We start from the raw sequence: 21,667 nt of genomic DNA, 5'->3' as shown, positions 1-21,667 counted from the left end.
AATTTGTATTCATAAACTTTTTTTCTTCATTTGTCTGAAGAAATAAATTCAATGAATTAGTGGAAAGCTTAACTTGAGCGGTGAAAAAAAAAACCAGTTGAACCACGTTCCCCAACCCAAACAATCCGATTGTTTCAAGCGGTAACGATTTGGTATAGGTAAATGTTCCCCGCTCAACTCGAGCGATACATTGAATTCATATGACATTTGCTGAAAGTGCATTGTTGAGTCATTCCACTCCTATACTGCGTCAATTATGTACTGGAACGCTTCAGGAATTAGCAACCATTAACATTTCATACAGAAACCTTAACCATGTATTCTTAAATAGCAGAATACAAACTACAGTCCACGTTACTAATGTTATTTCTTCAAAATAGTGCAACTCATACGAGCAGGAGAAAAAAATCAATTATCGTTTGACACCCTAGCCTCCCACGTGCATTTAATTTTACCATTCATGCATTCGATTTTATTTGACATCAGAGTTCTATGCTACACAAATTAATTATGCACAAGTTTTTTATTGAGCAAGGGAAAAAATAGGTCTCTTTTAGAGGGTAACATGGTATAAATAATGCAGCGTGAATGGATTTTTCCACTGGACTGGGCTGTTGGATAATACGGGCCTATATATTTTCATGAAGTGTGACATAGCACTCCGCGGGTGGAGAGTTTGCACACCATTGCCAAGGTTGCTTCGAATATAACTTGCCTATCAGCATCATAATAATTTATACAATTATTATTTTGACATTTACCTTATCAGTGGAATTTTGTTTAAAGAGTGGGAAAGAAATGAGAGGATCTATTTTGATGGATCTTTTCAACATTTTTGTCAATACCGTTTCAAGTGTTTTGATATATTGTATTCTGTGTTTTGATGTTAGGATAATTTTGTGACTACTGTTATCTTAGAGAAATATTCATCATCCAAAAAATATATTGAAGAAAAAATACCTAAAAATAAAAATTATAATAATTACCCCCAAGTAAAAAATAAAATAAAACAACATAACTCTTGGCGTGAACGTTTTGTTTATGTTTCTTGTCTTTTTGATCAGTGCACTCCTTTTCATGTATGGCAACCAATATGGCGCCAAATAGTATACAACGCGCAAACCACGACACATGAAACCCGTTTTGTAAAAAAGGAATGCGTTGCCATGGTGATCGAACACCAATGTAATGGAACTTTGCTCTCCTGTTTACGTATCGGGCAAGGCAAGCAGCGCAACGATAATCATATCATTGTAAAGACAAAACATGAACACAGACAGTCGCGTAGCACTTATTAAATTTTGGACATTATTTTTGGTTCCAAGTCTTAAAAGGGTCTCCATAGTAACTGAAGCCAACAGGCGTACAATATCGAGTTCTCATTATTCAGATTAGACGGAAAACTTCAAACACCCAAGGCTGTAGTGAGCATTGTGTGGATTCCTATAAAAAATAATTACTTGTACATGAATTCTATTATTATTCAATTTCATTTTGCATTGTGCATAATGTCAGCGAAATAAACAACACGATGCTGATATTATTCTTGGGCTGAGATTCACATTTTCTGCCAGAAAAAAATGTAAGATGTAAAAAATAATCAAAGCAATATCGTGATAACAAACTTCCAAGATTACTTTTCACACATCGTTGCACACAAAATGTGCTTTACTGAAAACAACTCGTTATGGCTGCAATAAATAACTTGTGAATTTGGATCATGATTTTATTCGAGTTGTGGTGTGTAGGATCCGTCACTGGGTGCAACAAACCCAGAAACTCTGTAGACAGATGAAATTCACGAGTTGATACCAAAAGCCTTGAGTATAAATCAAATCAGGCAAAAATACTCGGGAGTCCTACCAGGCTGTTGACGTTCGACCGCGGGTGGTCAAGGTTGACTCGGGGCCCATCTATGCCAGTAAAGTCCCTGGAGGAGTCCCGGTCAAATACGAACCCTAGTACAAGTGAAAGGTCAAGTCTCCAACTTAGATTTCCTTCTTACTTCCATCAAAAAAAAAAAAAAACCCACAAAACAAAACAAAACCTTGATCTAATTTCATATTTGGAAGTTGTTTTTTCACCTGTTGCATCAATCAATGCTGGCTGGTGCGTTTATTTTTCTGCGCCTGACATGCCGTGCATGTATAGTTCGCAATGTCATGGTTGTCATGATGCTTATAATGTCCCCCTTTACTTAAGAAAGTTGTCCTTCTATTGTCAGGTGGTTTTACTCAACTGCCAAATCATTTCCGGATTTTAGCCCAAATTTACTAAATTGCTGCGGTGATATATAAGCCATAATTTAGCCGACCTCATGACCTGAGGAATGATTATAGTTGGACTCCATACCGAGACGGGTTATTATTTCCTAAACCTCCCAGAGGTTTTGCCGTGGGCCTAAAATCCTCTACCAAATCATAACATTCTTTTATTCCCGATCGGCTTCTACTGTACCATTGTGAAGCTTTTCGTTATTTCCCTTTTGTACATCCTTGTTAGTTTCCCAGTTCCGTTTCACAATTCGAAAATCGCTTCAAATTCAAATGTTCCTTTGTTTAATAAAACGCCCACGGAGCATGCATGCATCGCCTTTGCCGCAAATTACCGGAGCGGTACGGGAATCACGTTTTAACCGGAAATATCAAAGCTTTGGAAGACTAACAACATTTTAGATTTCCTCAATTCGGATTTAGCCACGGACTGTTTCCTTTTGAAAAGAAAAATACAGGACAAGTTCAAGGCCAAACAGAATGGAAATATTCTGAGAAAAAAGTGCAATATTAGATAAACATGTTTACGTACACATAAACAGCATTGATTTCTATTATAGATTCACAATCGTATCCTTCAAGAAGTACAAATAATACGCGGCTCAGACCCTATTATACCCCCTCCTCTTCAGTTTACCCCTCCCCACATCGCCGCCTTCTTTTTTAAACTAAGCCGCAGTTTCAATGTTTCTGTTTTTAATTTATGAACATTTTAATGGCAATATTCAATTCAGCTGTAAAATAGAAATACCAAAGAAGCAGATGATCGGTTGCCATGCCAACAGAAGAATATTAAATCATACATGTATAAGTAGTTTGGTTTCAAAAATAGAACACAGGCGCAACATTCAGAATCAGCAACTCAAAGGTTCATTAAAAAAACACAGGTAACGACAATTTTTCAAGAGTCATGTGCATTATAAGACAGAGAAACCGTGAGAAAACAGTTACACAATTAGTGAATAAATGGATACCTCCCGGAACAAGATCCTTTCTGTGTAAATAACTCTACTTCCTTTCTAGTATTAAGAACAAGAAGAACTTCCGTACATGCCATCATCAGCTATAAACGCAGGGCTCGATATTTTATATCGATTTCTACAAATTCCATCTTTTGTTAGAACGCCATTAAAGATTAAAGATGAGTACAAACCGGTCGCGTTGTAACCTTACTGCTGTAAAAATAAAAGGACACTAGTACTATAATTATAACGGTTGAAAAATTACACTCACCTTTTTGAGATGCTGATCAAGCTGTTACATTAAATCCGAAGCGAATGGTTTGCTCGATGTGGATTCGGTGGCACTCGAGACCCTGTGGGCTTTATACCAGCCCTGCTTTCCACAAGTCAAGAATGCCTAAGCTATCACTGCCAGCTCCACCAAACGTAGGAATAGATCATTGACGGTGAAGTTGAAGTGTTTATTCACAACACTCGAAAAGAAGCGGGGGGAGACTTTTGGATGAGTTAGACTGCACTCCGGGCGATAGTGATACAAGTCAGCCGGCCACGCGGGACGATACTCGAGTCTTGAACGGTTAACCGATTGATTCCGTCCCTCTGAATGATCGCACCGATCGCAGCGAAGTGAAATGTCTCGGTATAGTATAGTCGTGAACAGTCGAGTACAAGCGCGTCTCCCACCGTAATATTGTGAACTTGGCAAAATGCACGCCCCACTTTTGACGTTTTTATTGAAACGCAGGATGCTAGCTCCGCAGCGGCAGCGTGTGTGTGTGACGAGCTGAGTCTAGTGGTAGATCAAGACCACACGGTTATGGCAATGGGGAAAACTGTGTATCTCCGCTACACGCGTGATATTAGTAGCGATCGATCACATGGCAAGAATGGGATTCAGTTCGCTTTAGTGGAGCTGAAAGCTGAAAGCGCATGCCAGACAACAAGCCGGGCCACATTTTAACCTTTCGTCCTTGGGTTGTTATCCTAAAAAAGTCATGAAAACAACAGTTTGTCATTTTTCTCTCTCTCTATTAAACCTTTTATGTGACGTCACACTATTGTTAAAAGTGTAGATTGTTCACAAATCATTAGCCTGTAAAGTTTACTGTGGATCATTCTACAGTTTAGTATAGATTCGTACCGAACCACCGTGACGGATACCGTGGGCGTGGGTTCCGGAATGTTTGTAAATTTACGATTATTGAATTGCGGAAATGGGGTAATATAAATTAAAAAGCGATAATGTTGCGAACAAATACCATACTGTAATTGAGTAAGATTTTGTAATCGCCATGTAAGAGGTTGTTTAACAAAATACATCAAAATTGATAATAACTCAAATAATCAAAAGTGAAACAATATAATGGGAATCAAAATATACACATCATTTTGTTGTTGTTGGGTATCTTGATTAAGATCATACATCAAACTTGGCCATACTCCAATACAGAGCACATATTTCTGTATCACTTGACGAGCTAGGAGATTTGAAGGTGTCGCTATCAGACATGACTTACTAAGTGGACTTGCTTTTGGCAGTGAGACATGAACCTCGCTATGTACGCATGAGTAATTTTACGAGTCTACACTTTTTCAAAAAACATGGAGAGTGGGGTCAGATGCAGTGGCACTCATTTGAATAAACCTTTGTTGTTTTGAAAAAAAAGTAACTCGGAACTGTAAAGATTCGTGCAAGAATTTGGCGTCGTCCATTCTTACCTCGCATCTAAAGTTCATCGTATGGTGTTCTATAAAGGACACTTATCTGTTATCGTCGTGCGTGTGGAGCGCTCCGTCGTGTTTGTGAGCAGTGCGTCGTGCGTGTGGGGAGCTCCGTCGTGCCTGTGAGCAGGTCCGTCGTGCGTGTGGGGAGGTCCGTCGTGTTTGTGAGTAAAACCGTCGTGCCTGTGAGTAAAACTTTACTCACAGGCACGACGGTTTTACTCACAAACACGACGGACCTTCTCACAGGCACGACGGAGCTCCCCACACGCACGACGCTCTGCTCACAAACACGACGGACCTCTCCACAAACACGACGGACCTCTCCACAAACACGACGGACCTGCTCACAGGCACCGTCGACGGAGCTCCCCACACGCACGACGATAACAGATAGGTGTCCTTTATAGTACACCATATCATCGTCCATTCTCTATAACTGATACACTCGACTGACTCCAAGCCTGGTATTCATCCGCAATACGAAAGGTCACGAAAGCTGTACCATGGCGAATGTACAGTTGCTGATTTACAAGTGGGAGGGGGGGGGGGGGTTACACCCCCTCCCAGGATAAACTAGAATGAATACAATCACAAAACCAGTTCCTATGAAATTACAATCTTCGTTAGTTAACATAAAATTTTTGAACATGTTGTCGGAAATCGAGTCCTTTTTAATTATGAAGTAGTTAAACACCAAGTCATCAACATATATATATTTTTAGACCATGCTGTTCGTGAGTTAATTAACTATAATTGAAAACCAAGTCATCAACATATATATTATTTTTTAGAGCATGCTGTCTTGATTTGAGTTAGATTTAATTATGTAGTAATTGAAAACCAAGTCATCATCATACATTTTTTGAACATGTTGTCTGGACTCGAGTTATATTTAATTCTGAAATAATTGAACAACAAGCCATCAACATATATGTTTTACAGCATGCTGTCTTGATTTGAGTTATATTTAATTATGTAGTAATTGAAAACCAAGTCATCAACAAATGTTTTTTTAACATGTTGTCTGGAGTCGAGTTATATTTAATTCTGAATTAATTGAACACCAAGTCATTATGATCAACGTATTATTGTCAGTTGATCAAGGGAAAATTTGCAGTTTCAATTTTAATCATCTCTTTCAAAATCGTATTTTAAAAAGATCACTTCAAAACTAATGTAGTGTGATTAACGCTTTGCTTCAAAGTTTTAAGTTTAACAGTGTTCAAAAGTTTGCTGTTTGATGATGATGTTTGTAATAAAATATTGAGAAAAAAAACACGCCTCGCTTTAAAGGTACATGTATCACTTATTTAGGCATTCCGCAAACATCAACCATTAGTCAACAAAATTGAGCAAATCTATGCAATATACATGTAGTACCCAACCTGTGACTCTTCTTAGTAACCAATAATTAAGAAAATATTAAAAAGCGAAACTTGTCAAAAATTTGACCATTTTTTGATTAATGGCTTACCAACAATTGGTTCTTTACATTTTCCCAACTAATGAATGATTAAAAAAAACCCAACTGTTCCGTCTGCTATTTTACTCAGATTTTAGGTAAACGCGTTTGCCCAACGGACGCTGGGCATTTTTCGCTCGAAAGATGACGGATGTTTACTATTGTACAAACGTTGGGTTAAAAGTTGGGCAAAATTGACCATTTGTTTGCAGTGTACCAAACGGTTTCTAGAACCTAAAACATAACCCGTACCTACGGAACAAAACCGTAATAACGGCGTGTCCCTGGGGCATTGTAGAATTATTAGCCAGCTAGCGATTGCGGTAGATCACGGAGGATAGACGGAAGTTACGAAGGAAGCGGCTAAGAAGCCCATGACGTCACTTCCGGCTGTCTAATTTATAACACCCAATAGTTCCTTCTTTTTTGTGTTTGTTTCAAGGATTGTATTCGATGTTTGCCCTTGGCGGGTAGATGACGGTTGTATCTACGGAGCTCGGATGAGGGTTAGCGAGGGGAAATCAACCGAATCGCCGGGGCTCAGCTGCGAGAGAAAAGCCCGCTGTGTGTGCCAGCGCGGCTTGCCTTGTCGCCGTTTTTTAATGAAATAGAAAATAATGTGATTATATGAGAGTGCGGATTTGACATGGGGGCTTTTCGTATTGCACGGTCGAATGGGAATTGACTGTGTTAATAATTGTTCTACCTCATCTATTGCTTCGTCAACAACTATTTTCCCATCTCGGCTCAAAATAGTTTTCTGTAAAACAAAACAAAAAATAATTTGAATTTGCAAACCTGACTTTTCACATTTATTGGATGAAATTCTAGTTTGGCCGACATGAAGACGGTTACTCATTCCATAATTTACATTCTAGACACCTACAGTCATCATCATTTTCTTGATCATCCGCGTTTGATTCTGAAACCATTGAGGGCGCTCTTGATGTGATCAGTGGCAGTGACTCTTACCCTTCATTGATCATGTTACCCCCCCCCCCCTCCACAACCGGGGAAATGGTCCCCTTTCTATTATAAAGGCAGTACTGTAATAAAACAGAGTGTTTAATTTCTACAAACTGACGACAACATGTTGAGGAGAAACACGCCCCGTGTTTGTACAGGTTGATGAACAAATATCAGGAATGAATTTCAGTGTCGTTCTGGGTTTAAACGATAAGATTGTGTTTTAGCATGACCTATAGTATAGCACTTTGTCGCCCTGTTCGTCTCCATGGTAATAAACAATAACAATGAAAAGAGTGCATCCTCAGAAACCACATGCCAGATGAAGGGGACAAAAATACATGAAAGGTTATGTATTGATCCTGTAAATGTCAGCGTTTGTTCTGTGACACTTTTCTGCAATGGTGAGTGATGCAGCCAAAAGATCACACTTACACACAGGTGTGCCGTTCCCGCCCTCGACTTAATCGATAAATCAAGGATCGATACCACTGTCAGCCTTTTTGAGAATGAATAATTCGCAAAGCCATTGACCTGATGATCCTTCGGATTAAATGTATGTATTGTACTAAACTGTTGTACTAAAATAAAGCCTTAAATATAAAAGAACAAAAACATCCTATATATGAATGTAACTAGAGCTCCAAGATTTGTTACATGAGCAAGACTTATCAATGATTGCAAATTTGTGTGTGCGACATCGACACATCGTGAAAGAAAGATGACATGATTAATTCCTTGAATTGTCACAATTTGCCGATCCTTCAAGATTTGAGCACCCTAAAACCTCGCGTTATTTGCAATGAAAATTTAATGTTTATCTCGTTTCCCCTCGTATTGATTTGAGTAGTGGTGGCGCCCTTCTCCACCGCCGTCAGCTGTGTTTTTATCGGTCAATAGGTGGCGCCCTTTGTAAGCAAAATGTAAAACGACCGAGCATGAGCCGAGCAGCTAGCAGACGACAAGACAGTTGACCCGGATCTTGGATAAAGCCAATGACGTGTTTTTCTTGAAGTTCCGGCTCAGAAGTTTGAAACTATATTACATCCTTTGTTAAATTTTGTAGTGGTAAGTATTAGTGTGTCATGTCAATCGTTGTTTGTTTTTAATTATTCCTCCATGCTATTATTGCTTCAACAGAACGAGACTGCAGACAGTGCATGCAATGACGCATGGAGTGCCAACTTTGCGCCTATATGTGTCATATGCATTGTGTGTGTGTTTATTTTGTTGTAAATGATGAACGAGTATGCTACTAATCATATCTATCTCTGAAGTAAAGTAGATAAAATGAGGGTACTTTTGTAGAACAGTTGAATTTGAACTAGTTTTGGTTACTTTCTTTCTAGGGTTGTACCGTGTTAGTGTTTGCTGTGTGTATGATGGGGAGTGTACGTTGGGCCTTTCGTTTTGGATCATGGAAACCCACTCAGGCAGAATGGACCCTGGCATCTAGGTGTATACAGCAAGAAGAAAAGGACAAGATTGGTAAATTTGTCTTCAAGAAGGATGGCAAGGCCTCCATGGTAAGATATTATTTGGATTGGAAAGAATGCAGCACTTGCCAAGTACGAATTAACACAACATGTCAGTCGTTTTGCAAATAGGGCCTGTTTATGATTTATTTATTTCCAACAACTTAAACCTCCATAATTAATAGGAGAGGATAAAATATCTATATGGGGGGGAGGAGATTGATTGCTGAGGGACATTTCAAATATACTTTTGAAAATTTCGTGACAACTAAGTGCTTTGTGATTGGAAAAGTGGTTGAAAGACATTTCATAGGCCTAGTTAATTTTAAAAAAGTGTCTTCATTTGAATGCCTTGAAGACATCTTCTAACCTGTGCCAATATGTCGTTATCTGCATACGGTTCAACAAAAGTTCTTGCACTCATATTCGTTTGCAATAAGTATAGTTGACTTTTCTCCCCAATCCTTTGTCTTCATCTAGGCAGGAAGACTGCTCATCCGAAAAGTAGTTGCGGAGTCCTTATCGTACCCCTGGAAAGAGATCAGCCTTGTTAGGACTGACAGAGGCAAGCCCTACCTAGCTAATGAGAACATCGCAGATCCTGATTTCTTCCCCAATTTCAACTTCAATGCATCGCATGCTGGAGACTACACAGTGTTGGCCGCTGAACCTGAGTGGCTTTGTGGGGTGGACGTCATGAAGGTTGAGAGTAGAGGTGAGGCCCATGGACTCTCTGCACAAGTATTTGTCCTCCCCTACCTTTTCACGGCGACAAAGGTAGATAGCCACTGTATGCCCAGCAACTGTAATAAGACACCATGGGGCTTGGGCACACTCAAATGAAATCATGATTCTTTTGAACTTACGTAGTAAATTATGTAGTGGGCCCCACATAATGTATTGATGGACTTATTTTCATGTACTCAAACCAGTTGTGTATTCGAGTGGGCCTTGAGGGGCTACTTGTACAAACTTCTTGTTTTAATGATTTGATTGCCATTAAGGCAATTTCCGTTCGGGAATGCTTTTCTTTAAAGCCTCAACTGTTTTTCATCAGAATTTCTTGGATTTTTTTTTAATTTCAGGAACGCCCAGTATTCCTGAGTTTTTCCGTCTGATGACGAGGCAGTTGACTCCTCATGAATGGGAGGTCATACGAGCAGAGGACACAGAATGGAAACAGCTGGAGATGTTCTACAGATTCTGGGTAAGATCAAATTCTTCTTTTATGACGTTGAATCATGGCATGGCATCTCCACCAGTAATAGAGTAAGGGTTTTTTTTTTGGGCCAATTTTTTTGTTTTGTGTGTACCATCATATGGAGGCGTCGGCCTGTAGTCAAGGGTAAAAGGTAGAAATTGATGGTTTTGGGTGTTTTTTTTTCTTCTCATTTTTCCCATAAAAAAATTAGGGTAGGGGCTGTCAGAATAGGGTAGGTAGGGAAACCGGAAGCAGAACTTTTTTTTTTGGGCCTAATTGCAGTTGATGGAAAACCAAAGGAGGGAAAAGGGGAAGATACTTGAATTACAGAGGACAATCACTAGCATGCATTGCTGAGAAGTTAATGTGAGTCTCTTCCTAATGTAGAATATCATTATTATGTCCTCGAGCAAGCCATTTTACCATAATTTGGATAATCGAAGCGCAAGGCAGGCAGGTACTTGTTTCGTGTGTTATAAAAAGTCCTACATATGTGAATCATTGTTATTATAGTTATCTGCAATCACACTTCCCTTATTTTCACCCCCTTTGTGAGATCGATAAAGGGGTTTGCCAACTTGCCTCTATTTTATTTTGTATTATCCCAGTGTTTGAAGGAGAGCTACATTAAGGCGATAGGGATTGGTTTGGGCCTCGACCTGCAGACCATAGAATTTCACCCAAACACCAAGGTGCTACAGAAGGGAGTGGTCACTACAGACACAAAGTTCCATCTTAATGGCAAATTGGACGCCACTTGGTACTTCCATGAATCCAAGTTGGATGACCTGCACTTTGCGTGTGTCGCCCTCAAGAGACCAGATGGGGTAAGTCATGATTGTTGTTAGGCCGTGTCTAACTCACTTGGCAATGCCGGAATTAACATATGCACCTATGGAAGCCACTGGCTAGTGGCTGCAAGTGGCTTCCTATAGACTTGTGTGTTATTGCTGGTGTAATTCTGTCCCCCCTGGTAAATGTGTCCCCCCGGACACATTTACCGGCTCGTGACCCAGTAAATGTGTCAGGGGAGACACTTTTACCTAGGTAGATTTGTCCCCCTCCAGGTACAAATGTACCCCTGCCCAACAGTGAAAGTACCTTCCTGGTAAATGTGTCCCCATGCAGTGTAGAACAGCAGCGAGTCGCGTCGCGCCAGTACATGCTGCAAGATATGTGGCACTTTGATTATCACATGTGTACATATGCGTCTCCCTCCACAATGGAAATTCATCCAATAGGAAATTTTGTTACGCATCATGATGGGAACACAGACCAATCCAAGTAGGCGTTGTATCCATGAGAGGAGGGCCATCGCCATGCATCGCCACCGTATTGACCCACCTATCGCGGTAGAATCGCGATAGATTTCACCGTACACTAAATTGAAACATTGTTCACATAATCATCTAATTAGACCGAATTATAAAATTTTATATTCATGAAAGGCAGACTATAAGTCCAAAATGTATACCTTGTAGAGTGAATTCATAAAAACAATAAAGAGAACTGGCCTTCTGGGTTTTAAAAGAGGGGGACAAAAAACCTGGGGGGACAGAATTACCTGGAGGGGGACAGAATTAACAGGCCGGGGAGGACACTTTTATCCAGGTTATTCTGTCCCCCTGGACAGTTTTACCGGGGGACAGAATTACCTTCCACACCGGCCGTGCCAAGTGAATCAGACACGGCATTGTACTTTTCTTTATCCATAATTGAGTCTGGCGCCCTCATTAGGATAATAACATTATTACACTTGTCCATAATTTGAGTCTGCTGCCCTCATTAGGCTGACTATTTCTAACTGTTGCCCATTGTCACGCGAGGGCAGTCTTTACCTCATCAGTAAGTTTTCCCTATCAGGGATCAGCTTGGCAAGTTGTTCGCGACGAGACATTTGATACCATGCCTTTCATTGCACAATTTTGTAGGACTGTAGTGATGTGCGTCATTGATTGTTTGTGCTAGTAGATACCTTCCAGAGCATTTGTTAGAATTGTGGATGATCGCTCTGCTTTGGAGGTTGAAATCACGCCAAGATTTCTCTAGGGTCTGGCAAACTGAAAAAAGCTGGTGTTTTGACACAATTCCCACTGAGCGTAAACCTTGTTTCTGTGTCATACTGGCTCTTAATATCAGTATCTACTGTGGTACAGTGTATTTTGAAATATTGAACTCTACCAACATATAGAATTTGAAACACTGTTGGCAAAGTGGCAGCCATTCCCTTGCTATCATGCTGTTCCTTGTTTAACCAAACACTGTCCAATTGTTACATTAGGTGTTACTAAATTCCAACGAAATAAAGTAAATGAACCAGAACTGACCAGAATGCTCTGTTGAGACTCTCATCTTGGTTTTTTGCCTTCTCAACTTAAAAATAAAATTCATGCACTGATAATTAGTGTTCGTTCAATTTATAGCAAAATTTCAGTCCATGCATGTTACTTATATGTGCGTGATTATTTGACCCCTGTAATTTGTTAAGTTCAAGGAAAGTTTCTCTGTATTGTTTTACACGTGATCATTGCTGCCTCAGGGGTACCTGGACAGGAAACAACTGAACTTAATATGTTGCTTTGCAGTACCCTCCAGCGTCCCCCTTTCAAATCCCAAATTTGCAGTCCATTGTGCCCCATTAGTGTGGAAATGCCCATATACCTTCCCTGAATGTGATTGTATTTTAAGAACACTTCGGTAGATCACGGTCCATATTAACCCAAGGATGCAGATCAGTTGTGCTATAAATCTGTCAGCGTGCATTGCTAAACATGGTCATTGTGTTCACTTTTAAGAGCAATTTAGTTAGGCCTTGAAGGATAACTTTAATCATTTATTTTGTAATCACTAGACAATATGAGTTTCGTGGGGTTTAATGAAACCCTGTACAAAAAGTGGAAGCATTATTGAATTTTGAAAGCATTTTTGATTGCACTTCAAAAAATCCCACATTAATTTAGTGGTCTGTGGCCGAGCTTTCCCGCTTTTTCAATTAGTCTGCCTCCACTTGAAAGCACACGTTACCGTCATCAAGGTCACAACGACATTAAAAATCGCTCTTCATATTTACATGTACAAAACGAATGTCATCATCTTCCTTCTATTCATGTTCAGCTTCAATTATTGAACATGTGGCCGTTAATGGTGCAATACTGGCCAAACGCCTTGAAAGCGTTTTTTTCTTCTCTACTATTCCAAAGCGCCAGCTGGCTGTCATGAGCTATTAGCCATGTCGATTTTTGTAGACATGTCATTTTTTACCCTCAAGGTTTTAAAATGTTATTAATTTCTACAGAAATTTGCGTGCAGTGTGCGCCACTTGTCAAATTACTTGGCCTCACCGTGATATTTAATATGTGGCATAATTGGGTGGCAGGTGGAATTTAATGGACAATAAATGACATCCTTTCATCAGTCAAAAATAACCTGAATTCAGAGTGGCACAATTTAATGAGGGTACGGCCTAATTGTTGTCAAGATATTCTTGTAACTGTAATAGAATGACCTCATGAAATTCTTGGTTAGTTGTGTCTTTCAGACCAGGTGCGGTTTAATGGATTTAAAAAAAATGGTCGCTGAAAGTATTACAAACTCCTCATATGGATGTTTTTTATTTATCACGTTTCGTCTGATTTCTTAAAGCTTTAACTGCTTTTGGTAAAATATTAGACAGCTACGTTTAGGCCTAAAGCTCGAAATTTTGCAGATTTTTTTTTTTTTTTTTTTAAGTAATGACGTATACTACTTGTTTTTGCCCCCATCTTGTATCGTACAACCCGTAGAACAAATTTTGATTTGCATTTCTTTCTTCCATAAGTTGTGCTCTGAAATGGCTATGAATCCTTTTTTTCTCATACTCTTTGAGTCTTTGTGACACACACCACAGTGATGAAACCACGGGAGAAATCAAGAAATCTCTCAATGGGTTGTTTTCAGTAAATCGACCCATCATGTTCTCAGTATCAAAACCCCATGGGTAGATTGCTTGCAATGTGAAGTTTAATCAAGGTGTAAATCTTGCACTGTTTGGACGTCACAAGTATTATCGGTGACTGCAGATTGCAGAGTGCTTCTCCGAGGGTTGAAACAGAAGTCAATAGGAGTAAAATTCCCCATTGACTTTGTGCATACACTGCTCTATTTTCCTTCTTCAGAATTTACACTGAATACATTCATACATGTATGCATGCGCAAACTACACATCTGACTAGAACCTACTTGATACTTACATGTCCCGCAGTTGTCATAGTGCAGCCTCATATTGTATTAGGCCAAAAAAAAAATATTCGGTCTCTGGTCAGACCAAAGTTCCGAAATTGACGCGGCCACGCGGCTTTTTTTTTTTTTTTTTTTTTTTTCCCTTCAAGCTTGGATTGTACAGACAAGGTGGGTACAATTTTGCTTTTTTGGTGTCCTCATGTACATTGGTGTCCTCCATAATTTGCCTTGGTGCTTTCGATCATTTGCCTTGGTGCAATTTCCCATTCCTTGGTGCTCTTTGGTAAAAAGAATTGAGGAGGTGCGGAAATAGAGGGCGCTGTTGGAGCTACCGCGGAACATTTTGGAAAAAAAAAGATCGACGCGCGCGCTGACCAGAGACCGACTTATTTTTTTTTTGGCCTTATCATGATACATTTCCATCCACATTAAAGGGGTCAGTGAAGAACCTGCACCATCAAACATTGATGCCGCATGTCAAACCAACCATGTGCATTTTACATTTGATGTGCCTTCAGTTTCCAATTCAATGCGATTGAAAAGCCACATGCTCTGCATAATTTACAACTTTGGAGGACGACCAAAGATATACAATTTAAAGAAAATATATACCGGTAGGTTTGGTTTATAATCGTATACTGAGCTATTGCTTTGCCCTTTTAAAATTTTGTTTTCAAATAGGTTTTTATGTTAATGCTTGAAAGTGGTTGGATAATTTTCCAGCTTCACAACTTGATTAATGACTGCTGATTTCTCTCAGTCATGTGCAAATATTGGAGGTACCCGTACATGTCCATGTTTTCTAAATGCACCACACTGAAAGAACAGACAGTACGCTGCACTTGTTTGTAGAACATCCCCGTTGATTTTTCCACCGGCATAATTGATTGATGCCATATACTGACATGTAATGAAGCATAAATTTCACCGTATGTTTGTAGTCTTGTCCTGGATCTCGGCATGCTTCCTGTATCTCTGGCAAGTGTCATTTATTGGTTGAGGCACATGTTCATGCATGCAAGGAAATGGTAATCGAACATTAAGACGCGTATGAAGAAAACCTGTCCATATATGATTTCTCAATTACGGTGCCATCAATATTATCATGTCAGTGCTTGATGTGCCACGGATGGTTGCTGATGTCTTATAATCAGAGTGTTGGTTTACAAAACATACATCAGAGACAATCAAGAGTAATTGTTAAAGCAGACACGATCGATTGAGAGTAGTTAAACGAGCGTCGAAGAGGATAGGACATTTATAATGAGTCAGGGGGAAATCTAAATTCGACAGGAAAACTGTCTGATGGGTGTGTACGTCATACTTTTTAGAAGTGACAAGATGGAGAAATACATCCCATGAAGATGGGAAAGTTAACAAGAATGTTTCGGTCTATTTTCTTTGGATTAGCAGCAGATGTACGGCTCATATTTTTTAAAAGAAGCATTCACCGGTTATCATTTGGCCAAGTAACACAAAGACCTGTATTTGTTATGTGCTGGTCTTGAATCAGACGCCATCTCTCTTCAAACCTCCTTGAGATTTTCCCTCTTCAGTCAGTTTTCTTCAGAAAAAAACTGTACACAAATCAATGCAGCTGAACTGCTGCAAAGATAGTTGATTAAGAGTAATGAGTTACTAAATGACGTGGAGTATATTTCATTTGTCATGTGGCCGAGTCATGAATTGGAGCTTTTCCTCAGCCCTGTCCCCTACTCTCTCTTTCTCTAGTCACCTCTGATAAATATCCAATTTTCCCCCTTCTTCGTAGGTATCAGCTGATGTCCATGTGCCAACTACCGTCTTTAAGGAACTTACATTCCCGGACCTCGTTTCCTCCGCACAGCCCTTATTACCAGAAGATGCATCGTACTGGGAAGCCTTTGATAAGAAAGAGGAAAGACCCAGCGGTCATGATAAGAAGTGACACTTTAAGAAGGAACACTTTACCGGAGAGAAATGCCTGAGACTTGGACAATAATCCCTTGCTTGACGGCACGTGGACTCAATTTGAAATTTCACAGTGGAGCGCATCTAATCGATGAAACCTAGGGACCAAATTGCATAGTTTTCCCTAGTTCTAATCGGTTAGAATGAAATTTCAATCCCAAGAGAGCAGAGAGTATATGGGCCAAGGTCTTCTAACTCAGTGATTGTCTCCTGTGACATTTACATCATCTACTTGGTTTTTTTTGGCTGATGAGAGGTCCAGGAAAACGTCAGTCTCGTCATTCAGGAGACAGTTGGATTGATGTGAACTGATCTGATCTGATCAAAGTTCAAGACTTGATAAGCGCCAGTAGTGCATCCCCATGTTCAATCTAAGAATGCATCACGAGTGAATGCATTACCAGGATCACATGGGAATTGAACCCAATGGACCAGAAAGTAGTCAATCACTTTTGTTCTTTATAGTTGAGACATTTATTTTTTTAGCCAACTGGGCACTCGTTATTTTTTCCGCCCAAGAAACTACGTACATGTAGTTGTCAGTTTTTGTTATCCATTTTTTCCCCAATTCATCTTGAAAGAAAACACCTTGAAAGATTCAATGTTGGGTTTTGCCCTTCACCGACGCATTCATAGTTCCATCTTATGAATATCCTGAACTATATCATTGAGGAGTCCTTTCTGTTCTTCTGCCGTAATATATGATTATTAATTCACATTCATATTGTCAGTTTTTACTTCTGTGAATCATCTTGTCAAAGCCTGGTGTGGTTTGATCAGATAAGCCATACATTCTTCGTGATTGTCAACTGCCGGCCATGAGTAGAGGACACTCACTATGATTGCCATCAGGAATATATCTCAGAAATAATGACTTTTCTAGAATTGGCTCTAGATGAATGTGAATTGTCACCACGAACACTGAACAAAAGAAGCATACACAATTCAAATTACGTTTTAAAGTTTATTGCAATGGGATACCAAAGGAAAATTACAAAGGGGAAGGGCTACAGAAGACCTTAATTTGTAAATCAAATAATCTAAACGTAATAGTAACTTTTGGCGAAGTACATGTACATCAAGCTGTTAACTATTACAATAGGTAGGAATATATCATGGTAACAAACCGTGATTATCTCATACTTTGTGATACCATAGGCTTTGATATCTCACTATTGCACTCATTTATAACTTTTTACAGAATACAAGTAGATTGATACAGTTTTGCTTCAACTTGTTTGACAAAAACTGTCAATGAATAACTAGGTAATCACATGCTAAATTCAAAAGCATAACTTTTCATCAATTTTGTTTGTTACATTTGTCATACTTAATCATGTAATCAAGAACGCTATTCTGAATTGGAAAAATATCTTGTTTCTAATGTTACATTTTTGTTTAATTTACAGAGATATATTACACAAATAAATACTTTTATACATTTTTACATTAGATGACACTGCTGTGCAGCTTGCCGAGTTGTTAAATCACATTACTCAAATGTGTTTATTTGCTTACGCACTGTTATGCAGATTGTACAATATTAGACTTTTTAGAAAATATATTAATATTCCTGTCCTGAATTATATAAAAGTCATTTGCTTTTATGCGTTTTTGTGTTATTGTATCCGTTTCCAAGTGGTAGGGTCAACTGTGGCGTTATGCTCCTCCAAAACGTCTAGAATCTGAATCAAACCAGTTGTTGTTGGTTACACTCTGTTTATGATTTCAACCATACTTTGTTGTAGCACAGCATTTCGCATGTACTATTCCTCAACTTACCCGCCATGGTTGAACTCATATCACATTTCAATCTACCACTATGCTTGATCCAGTTTAGTCCGATTCCAACCCGCTCTGATTCCTGACCCATATTCCTCTCAGTCCACCCCCTCATGTTACACTCTGGAGCCCCCCCCCCCCAGATCATGCTACCCCTCCCCCCACTCCAGTGCTGATGTATCTCCCTCCACAGACACTCCTTCCAAATCCTATAATTCCGATTGAAACGTTATGATCCCCTACCCTTCTCTTCGGCTGGATTTGCCGTTCTGATTTAATTGACATTTGACAAGCATGCCTTTCCCAAGACCCTGTTTTCATCTTATAGGATTGGAGAAAAGGAGATTCCCTCCGCATCAGTACCTTTTGACTAATTTCGGACTCTGACGTCTTTCTGAAAGAGGGAAGCGTGGACTGAATGCGGCAGTAGCATCCCAGATTCTGGACCAAATTAAGTTTGGTGTCCTCCAGTTACTTTCGGAATCACAATTGGCTTTGAGAAATACTGTTAAGTCAAACTAACAAGGGAATAGCGCGAGGAGCTTGCAGCAGTAAATAATTGAATCTTCAAGCACTTGTTTGCATTTGCCCCTTCTTGTATGCACCTGCCACTGCATGTGACTAAGGTGGAATCTAAACTATGGTAAAGGAATGCATCTAAGGCTACAAACGAGCTTTGTTCTGGTAACACCTGTGCCATGAGTGTATTTCAAACGAGAAGAATCTCAGAAAGTCATGAACTTGAGGCAGTGTAAAACTTTCTATTACATCAACCTTTATGTGACAATGATGATGGTCGAAAATGAGGGGGGATGGTAAGGAAAATCGTCAGCAGTTGGGAAGAGGTTGATAATGGTATAACAGTGCTGAAGGTATGGAGTGAAGTTAAAGAGAGAGTTTTGGAAGCAGGCAACAGATCTTAGTATGGTAATTAGGAGCAGTATGAAATTGATAAGGAGGATGAAGGGTGATGAGGAGGAGTCTGATTATCACATGTTAGTGGTGATAGTGGTGGTGATTGAGTTAGTGATTGGTGTGCAGGATGTTGGCGGTGATGGAGGGTGGCGATGGCAATGGTGATTATTGTGAAGGTAACGGCGGTGATTATTGAGGTGATGGCGGTGATTATTGTGAAGGTGATGGCAGTGATAATCTTGATTATGGTGTTGGTTATGATAATGGTGGTGATGATGTTAAAGGGAATTTACAACATTTGCTTTTGCTGCAATTTTCAGAAATAAATGGATTTGGAGGATTAGTATGTTATAGCAAATATTGTTACACTGACTTGTTTCATGTTTTGGGTTCATAGATGCTTGAAAAACCAAGAAAACCAATTATATTCTTGTAGTCTGGTTCCCTGACCCCACTTAAGATGAAACGGAGCAATTTATAGACTTTGGGGAATTGTAGGATCAGAGAATCAGGCTAGCAGGCTTGTTGTCTTCACAGGTGTGTAATCAATTGCAAAGAAAATGCAGACGAACTAAATATAAAAAATAAGGAGCACGTTTTGAAAAAAAGCCAGTTTTCTCCAACGCTGGTCGGCCGACCAGCTTTGGAAAAATACAGTTTTTCTTGAAAATGTCATCACAACAGGAGCCACAACTTTACAGGATGCTTTAGACTGTCGTTCCCTAACAATCCAGTAAGATATTTCGTGATAATTTGATCATTTCGTATTTTGATGTTTGCAAATCTTGTATCTTCCCTTTAAGGAAGATGGTGGTGATGGAGGTTAAAGTGGGGATTATGATGGTGATGGTGATTATTGTGAAGGTGATGGCGGTGATTATCTTGATTATGGTGCTGGTTATGATATTTTATGGTGATGATGTTAAGATTGATGTTGTTGATGGAAGTAATAGTGGGCATTATGGTGGCGATGGTGATTATTGTGAAGGTGATGGCGGTGATGATCTTGATTATGGTGTTGGATAGGATTATAGTGGTGATGATGTTAAGGATGATGATGGAGATGGAGGGGATAGTGGTGGAGATGGTAATGATTGTTAAGGTGATGGTGGTGATTATGGTGATAATGATGGTCATAATGGTGATAACACTGATCAGATGAGGTTGCTTGAAGTCATTAATTGTCGATGTGGTGACGATGGCTATGATTAAAAAACCTTGTTGCCATACATCGATGGAAATAGTAGTGATAAACCTTCTTCCAGAGTGTCATCATTAGCCACCTGACAACGCTGTTTAAAATAATACATCACTGCTTGAGGCTCCTAATTGTACCATTCATTGTTAATGAGAAGTCGAACAGGTGCTGATCATAATGATTGGGTCGGGGTAACAATGAACTTTTCATCGTGCTCAAAGTCGAATTGCTTATAATATATCGAAGAGCAAATTAATCGAGTGATGACTATTGCTCTGCTTCGCTCTGCTCCTCGCCCACCTTCCTAGTCAGAAACCAACACTGCATCGGTTCCTTCTTGCCCTTCATGACCACTGGTCCGCGGAACTCGAAGTGGAAAGTGGGGTCGTGGTTCTGGGGCTCCATCAAACACCTGCAGAAAGTGCACACACACACACACACACACGAAAGTAACAACCAAGTCAATAACCTCGTTCCCGGGGGGCAGGCATTTGTATCTCGCATGTAATACCCCTGGGTAGTGGATCGGAATCACTGATCTCTATATAAAGACTGGATAGCTAATAAAGAGCCGCACAATGTACGAATTTGACGCCATATTGGTGAGACCGGCTGGTGATCTACAAAGGACAAGTTGCCGTCTTTATAGACAGCATGATTTCTTTTGTAACGTCGCGGTTCACTTGACTTATATTTTGGCCACCACCACTGACCAACTGACCAAGGTTTACTACAATTTTTCTAACGTCGTGGTTACTTTTATAATGCCGCAAATCACTTTTTCGGTGTTTTTGAAATAATAATCACTACGGAAATGTGTCCTTTTTAGAACATCATAATATGTGTACGTGACCAAAATGCGCGTCAACTGTTGATACAACGCGCGCGTATTTACGCGTAGAACGTTCGTATATACGCGGCCATCTTCGTGAGACCGGGGGCGAATTGGTCAATATGCAAAGTCTACTGTGTGAATGTTGTATGCATATCCGCTATCCAGTCTTTATATAGAGGTCAGTGATCGGAATGCGTAGGTCTCATTAGATTGTGATTGATAACAAGTCATTGGTAACACGATACCTAGATAGTTGATTGACTTTTGGCACCATGTGCTGACCATGATGTCCTCATACTTATGAACATTATAGTAGATTATGAACATTATAGTGGTGCAAAATATAATGAACATTATAGTAGTGCAAAATATCCTTGGAAAGTTAACTCTCAGCATTGTTACTTTGTGCTGCTGTAATGATACACAGCCCATCACAACATGCCTGCACTTGTTCAATCCCATTTAGCGGTAGACATAAAATTGAAGAATTTTTTTTTTTCCATTTCGGCCCAGAGAGGTGTTTTTTTTCTGTAGTATGGCCATGTAAGTGATACGGTGCGTTACCAGCCCGTAATACTAAGTCAGGACAGTGCACTCTCTCAGTGGACAATAAAATGTTCAAATTGAATTTCAGAGGCTTTCACGGCGGAAACATCGTTGCCATTTGGCGCAACTTAATAGATAATGTAACCCACTTAGGGCGAA

At 39.7% G+C, this 21,667-nt stretch overlaps 3 protein-coding genes across 5 annotated transcripts in view; 1 reads left to right on the top strand and 2 right to left on the bottom strand.

The window, feature by feature from the left end:
• The window catches only part of LOC119728218 (sodium- and chloride-dependent glycine transporter 1-like), a 36,238-nt gene extending 32,174 nt beyond the window's left edge, over positions 1-4,064 (bottom strand). Inside the window, exon 1 of the mRNA XM_038200368.1 lies at positions 3,507-4,064. The gene's annotated coding sequence lies outside the window, so the exon portion shown is untranslated. The remainder of the gene's footprint in view (positions 1-3,506) is intronic.
• A 4,234-nt stretch (positions 4,065-8,298) lies between these two features.
• LOC119728179 (L-aminoadipate-semialdehyde dehydrogenase-phosphopantetheinyl transferase-like) lies at positions 8,299-17,839 on the top strand. Of its 3 annotated transcripts, none has more exons than XM_038200270.1 (6): positions 8,299-8,416; positions 8,738-8,914; positions 9,344-9,578; positions 9,949-10,070; positions 10,673-10,891; positions 16,054-17,839. In XM_038200270.1, exons 2-6 carry the CDS (start codon positions 8,768-8,770, stop codon positions 16,207-16,209), a joined length of 879 nt encoding a protein of 292 aa, XP_038056198.1. In that variant the 5' UTR covers positions 8,299-8,416; positions 8,738-8,767; the 3' UTR covers positions 16,210-17,839. The 3 variants fall into 3 exon arrangements, with proteins under 3 accessions (XP_038056198.1, XP_038056197.1, XP_038056196.1); XM_038200269.1 differs by having other exon boundaries at positions 8,299-8,456; XM_038200268.1 differs by lacking the exon at positions 8,299-8,416 and adding an exon at positions 8,519-8,602.
• Positions 17,840-19,658: 1,819 nt separating this feature from the next.
• Positions 19,659-21,667, bottom strand: part of LOC119728178 (guanylate cyclase soluble subunit beta-1-like) — a 31,045-nt gene continuing 29,036 nt past the window's right edge. Inside the window, exon 8 of the mRNA XM_038200267.1 lies at positions 19,659-20,539. Coding sequence (XP_038056195.1) covers positions 20,395-20,539 — 145 coding nt within the window. The 3' untranslated portion in view covers positions 19,659-20,394. The remainder of the gene's footprint in view (positions 20,540-21,667) is intronic.

This window comes from Patiria miniata, unplaced genomic scaffold (genome assembly GCF_015706575.1).
Source record: "Patiria miniata isolate m_02_andy unplaced genomic scaffold, ASM1570657v1 HiC_scaffold_20, whole genome shotgun sequence".
Taxonomy (NCBI): Eukaryota; Metazoa; Echinodermata; class Asteroidea; order Valvatida; family Asterinidae; genus Patiria; species Patiria miniata.
The sequence above is the reverse complement of the archived record's forward strand: the minus strand, read 5'-3'. Positions and strand labels throughout refer to the sequence as shown.

Coding starts and splice junctions, on each gene's coding strand:
- LOC119728179 (XM_038200268.1), top strand. CDS start 8,561: ATGGAGTGCCAACTTTGCGCCTATATGTGTCATATGCATTGT. Junction 8,603..8,737: donor ATATGTGTCATATGCATTGT/GTGTGTGTTTAT, acceptor CTTTCTTTCTAG/GGTTGTACCGTGTTAGTGTT. Junction 10,892..16,053: donor CCCTCAAGAGACCAGATGGG/GTAAGTCATGAT, acceptor CCTTCTTCGTAG/GTATCAGCTGATGTCCATGT.